This window comes from Nematolebias whitei, chromosome 6, assembly GCF_014905685.2.
Source record: "Nematolebias whitei isolate Nwh7 chromosome 6, NemWhi1, whole genome shotgun sequence".
NCBI classification, from domain to species: Eukaryota; Metazoa; Chordata; class Actinopteri; order Cyprinodontiformes; family Rivulidae; genus Nematolebias; species Nematolebias whitei.
In genome coordinates, this window is record NC_056503.1 from 3,231,780 (window position 1) to 3,237,608 (window position 5,829).

General features: G+C 41.1%; 1 protein-coding gene across 1 annotated transcript in view; it reads right to left on the minus strand.

Moving 5' to 3' along the window:
• Positions 1 to 5,829, minus strand: part of usf1 (upstream transcription factor 1) — a 23,150-nt gene that overhangs the window by 6,927 nt on the left and 10,394 nt on the right. Inside the window, exons 6-7 of the mRNA XM_037677362.1 lie at positions 3,721 to 3,808; positions 3,530 to 3,588 (exon numbers count right to left, since the gene is read on the minus strand). Coding sequence (XP_037533290.1) covers positions 3,530 to 3,588; positions 3,721 to 3,808 — 147 coding nt within the window. The remainder of the gene's footprint in view (positions 1 to 3,529; positions 3,589 to 3,720; positions 3,809 to 5,829) is intronic.

The following is a 5,829-nucleotide window of genomic DNA, read 5'->3' on the forward strand; positions in this document are numbered from 1 at the left end:
TCACCTGCTCTGCCCCTCATCCCTGGAACTCTCTACCCCCTGACTTAAGAAACACCACCTATCTTTCTCTATTCAAGACTGCTCTGAAAACACATCTCTTTAGACTCGCTTATCCTTAACTTTGCTCTATGTATTTTATATTCTGTATGTATTTTATATTCTGTATGTATTTTATATTCTGTATGTATTTTATATTCTGTATGTATTTTATATTCTTTATGCATTTTATTTTCTGTATGTATTTTATATTCTTTATGTATTTTATATTCTGTATGTATTTTATATTCTTTATGTATTTTATATTCTGTATGTATTTTATATTTATATATATATATATTAGGGGAGTGGTGGCGCAGAGGTTAGAAGATGGGCCTGTGATCAGAAAGTCGCAGGTTCAACTCCTGGCACCGTCAACATCAAAATGTGGGTGGAGAAGGTGAAACACCCAAACCTGCCTCCACCCTCATTCGCCCCACCCTGGGCCCCTGAGCAAGGCCCTTAACCCCACCATTTGCTCCCTAAACAGGTCTTTCTTGCAAATGAGTTCTCGTGAGTCAATGAAACCAGCTTGTATAAATAAAGGGTAAATTAAAAAAAAAAAAAAAAGATTTATGTATTTTATATTTCAATTTATTCCTGTTGATCTTTGCACTGTGCTTGTTGTTTGTTTTTACACAATTTTTCTGATATGTTTCTTACTGTAAAGTGTCCTTGGGTGTCCTGAAAGGCGCTTTTTAAATAAAATGATTATTATTATTATATTATTATTAAGCATGGGGACACGCCTGGCACTGCAGCATTTGAGTCCCTCTGCGTAGTGTGTAGCCTTTGTTACTTTGGTCCCAGCTCTCTGCAGGTTATTCATCAGGTCCCTCCGTGTAGCTCTGGGATTTTTGAGCACCATCCTCATGCTCATTTTGACCCCAGGGGATGAGATCTTGCATGGGGCCCCAGATCGAGGCAGATTATCAATGGTCTTGCATGTCTTCCATTTTCTTACAATTGCTCCCACAGTTGATTTATTCGCACCATCCTGCTTGTCTATTCTAGATTCACTCTTCCCAGCCTGGTGCAGGTCTACAGTTTTCTTCCTGGTGCCTTTCGAGAGCTCTTTGGTCTTGGCCATGGTTGAGTTTGGACTCTTGAGTGTTTGAGGCTGTGGACAGGTGTCTTTTATACAGATAACAAGGTCAAACTGGTCCATTAATACAGGTAACCAGTGGAGGACAGAAGAGCTTCTTAAAGCAGTTACAAGTCTGTGAGAGCCAGAAATCTTGTTCGTCATTGATCAAATACTTATTTTCCTCCATAATTTACAAATAAATTATTTTAAAATCCTGCAACGTGATTTCCTGGATGTTTTTTCCTCATTTTGTCTCATAGTTGAACCTATGATGAAAAATACAGACCTCTCTCATCTTTCTAAGTAGGAGAACTTGCACAATCAGTGGCTGACTAAATACTTTTTTGCCCTACTGTAAAATGTCAACAGAATTTGCCAGGTTAAATGAAGGTTAGTACTAATACAGTGGGGAGAACAAGTATTTGATACACTAATGATTTTTCAGGTTTTCCCACTTGCAAAGCTTGTAGATGACTGTAATTTTTATCATAGGTACTCTTCAACTGTGAGTGATGGAATCTAAAACAAAAATCCATAAAAATACAATGTATGATTTTTAAATAATTAATTTCCATTTTATTGTGTGAAATAAGTATTTGATCATCTATCAACCAGTAAGAATTTTGGCTCTCACAGACATGTTAGTTCTTCTTTAAGAAGCCCTCCTGTTCTCCACTCATTACCTGTATTAACTGCACCTGTTTGGACTCGTGACCTGTATAAAAGACACCTGTCCACACACTCAATCTTTTTTTTTTTTTTTTTCATTTAGCCTTTATTTATACAGGTTAGTCTCATTGAGCCACGAGAACTCATTTTCAAGAGAGACCTGTTTAGGGAGCACATGGTGGGGGTTAAGGGCCTTGCTCATGGGCCCAGAGTGGGGCGAATGAGGGTGGGGGCAAGTGTGGGTGTTTCACCTACCCCACCCACAATTTTGATGTTGTCGGGGCCGGGGCGTGAACCGGCGATCTTTGGATCACAAGCCCACCTCTCTAACCTCTGCGCCACCACTCCCCCTCAATCAATCAATCAATCAATCAATCAGACTCCAGCATCTCCACAATGCCCAAGACCAGAGAGCTGTGTAAGGACATCAGGGATAAAATTGTAGACCTGCACAAGGCTGGGATGGGCTACAGGACAATAGGCAAGCAGCTTGGTGAGAAGGCAACAACAGTTGGTGCAATTATTAGAAAATGGAAGAAATACAAAATAACGGAAAATCTCCCTCGGTCTGGGGCGCCATGCAAGATCTCACCTCGTGAAGCATCATTGATCTTGAGGAAGGTGAGGAATGAGCCCAGAACTACACGGCAGGACCTGGTCAATGACCTGAATAGAGCTGGGACCACAGTCTCAAAGAAAACAATCAGTAACACTCTACGCCGTCAAGGATTAAAATCCTGCAGTGCACGCAAGGTGCCCTTCCTCAAGCCAACGCATGTCAAAGCCCGTCTGAAGTTTGCAAATGACCATCTGAATTATCCAGAGGAGGAATGGGAGAAGGTCATGTGGTCTGATGAGACAAAAATAGAACTTTTTGGTTTAAACTCCACTCGTCATGTTTGGAGGAAGAAGAATGATGAGTACAACCCCAAGAACACCATCCCAACCGTGAAGCATGGCGGTGGAAACATCATTCTTTGGGGATGCTTTTCTGCAAAGGGGACAGGACGACTGCACCATATTGTGGGAAGGATGGATGGGGCCATGTATCGTGAGATTTTGGCCAACAACCTCCTTCCCTCAGTAAGAGCACTGAAGATGGGTCGTGGCTGGTTCTTCCAGCATGATAACGACCCAAAACACAGCCAGGGCAACTAAAGAGTGGCTCCGTAGGAAACATCTTAAGGTCCTGGAGTGGCCTAGCCAGTCTCCAAACCTGAATCCCATAGAAAATCTTTGGAGGGAGCTTAAAGTCCGTGTGGCCCAGCGACAGCCCCGAAACCTGAAGGCTCTGGAGGAGATCTGTATGGAGGAGTGGGCCAAAATCCCTGCTGCAGTGTGTGCAAACCTGGTCAAGAACTACAGGAAACGTCTGATCTCTGTAATTGCAAACAAAGGTTTCTGTACCAAATATTAAGTTTCATTTTTCTGGTGTATCAAATACTTATTTCACACAATAAAATGGAAATTAATTATTTAAAAAGCATACATTGTATTTTTCTGGATTTTTGTTTTAGATTCCATCACTCACAGTTGAAGAGTACCTATGATAAAAATTACAGTCATCTACAAGCTTTGCAAGTGGGAAAACCTGAAAAATCAACAGTGTATCAAATACTTGTTCTCGCCACTGTAAAAAAAAACATGAAAAGTACCTGATTTTTCACGTCTGACAACAGGCTAGGAACGAGTTAAGTTTTCCAGAAACAAATTTTAGTGCTGGATATGAGCACTAACCTTCATTGTGCTGAGCTCTGCGTTTCTCATCCCTGGAACCTCGAGGAACGTCCTGCTTTCTACAAAACATCAATGGGAAGACATTTCCTCAAACTTCAATGACAGAAAATATTTGTTGTAGTTACATTTTTTGTTTGTTTTCAAACTAAATAAAACTCTGCCAGAAGTGGATTTAATTTGGAAGTAATTACGATATGTATGGTTGAGTCCGAGGTGCGATTGTCCTCTGACTGGATCCTGTCAAAACTTCCTGGGGTGACATCATCACATACAGCTGACCTGTAAAATAACGAGCTGTGGTGAAATCCACCCATTCTTCCTCCCTTAAGATTTCATTCAGCTTTACTTCAAATATTTAATTATTATTTAGACAAAGTCATTGATAGATTAAACAAGCCGTACACAGATGTCCCCTGTTGAGGGATTTGAACAGTGAATGTTTGTAATGTTCAAGATGAAACTTTATCTGCCCTGGAATCGAACAGAGAATGACAGGAAACCTTAATGTTTTGGTGGAAAGTGGAGGGAGCAATTTTATTCATGACCTGGTGCCATTGTGGAGCCAGGGGGTGGCAAACGGTGGCCTTGGCCACCCCTCAGGACACCCATATCATTTGAGAAAATTGTTTATATGTGGTGGTGGCCATCTTGAATTTTGACATTTTTGATAATGACCTTTTTTGTTTTTACACCAAGACACAACCATACACCGGACTTTGGCACGTTGCTTATTTCTGAAGTTATCCAGCTCACAAAACAGAGAGACATATTGAGGTGGCCATCTTGGATTTTCACATGGCAAACCAGTTTTAGAAAGGGATCTTTCTTATGCCAAGATGTTGCCACACATCAAAATGGAAGATGGTACCTCACTTATCTTTCAAGTTATCATGCTCACAACATGCACAGACGGTCGAAGAGTATTTCCACTTCCCCCTCTTCGCTGTGCGATGGGGGACAACAACACAGTACTGAAAAGTATTCATAATTCTAACATTTTTACATTTTGTCACAGTAGAAGCACAAACATAGTATTTCTTGGATTTTAAGTGATAGATCAACAATAAGTAAAGCACAAACAGGAAGTGGAAAGAAAATGATTTTTGGTTTACAAACCGGATTCCAAAAAAGTTGGGACACTAAACAAATCGTGAATAAAAACTGAATGCAATGATGTGGAGATGGCAAATGTCAATATTTTATTCATAATATAACATAGATGACAGATCAAAGGTTTAATCTGAGTAAATGTAACATTTTAAAGGAAAAATATGTTGATTCAAAATTTCACAGTGTCAACAAATCTCAAAAAAGTTGGGCCAAGTAGCAATAAGTGGCTGGAAAAAGGAAATTGAGCATATAACGAACAGCTGGAAGACCAATTAACACTAATTAGGTCAATTGACAACATGATTGGGTATAAAAAGAGCTTCTCAGAGTGTCAGTGTCTCTCAGAAGCCAAGATGGTAAGAGGATCACCAATTCCACCATTGTTGCGCAGAAAGATAGTGCAGCAATACCAGAATGGTGTTACCCAGTGTAAAATAGCAAAGACTTTTAAGTTATCATCATCAACCGTGCAGAACATCTTCAAAAGATTAAGAGAATCTGGAACAATCGCTGTGCGTAAGGGTCAAGGCCGTAAAACTCTACTGGATGCTCGTGATCTCCGGGCTCTTAAACGTCACTGCACCTCAAACAGGAATGCCACTGTCAAGGAAATAACAGAATGGGCTCAGGAATACTTCCAGAAAGCATTGTCAGTGAACACAATCCACCGTGCCATCCGCCGTTGCCAGCTGAAACTCTACAGTGCAAAGAGGAAGCCATTTCTAAGCAAGTTCCACAAGCTCAGATGTTTGCACTGGGCCAGGGGTAATTTAAAATGGAGTGTGGCAAAATGGAAGACTGTTCTATGGTCAGATGAGTCACGATTTGAAGTTCTTTATGGAACACTGGGACGCCATGTCATCCGGACCAGAGAGGACAAGGATAGCCCAAGTTGTTATCAACGCTCCGTTCAGAAGCCTGCATCACTGATGGTATGGGGTTGCATGAGCGCTTGTGGCATGGGCAGCTTGCATGTCTGGAAAGGCACCATTAATGCAGAGAACTATGTTCAGGTTCTAGAACAACATATGCTCCCATCTAGACGTCATCTCTTTCAGGGAAGACCCTGCATTTTTCAACACGATAATGCCAGACCACATTCTGCAGCAATCACAACATCATGGCTACATAGGAGAAGGATCCGGGTACTGAAATGGCCAGCCTGCAGTCCAGATCTTTCACCTATAGAG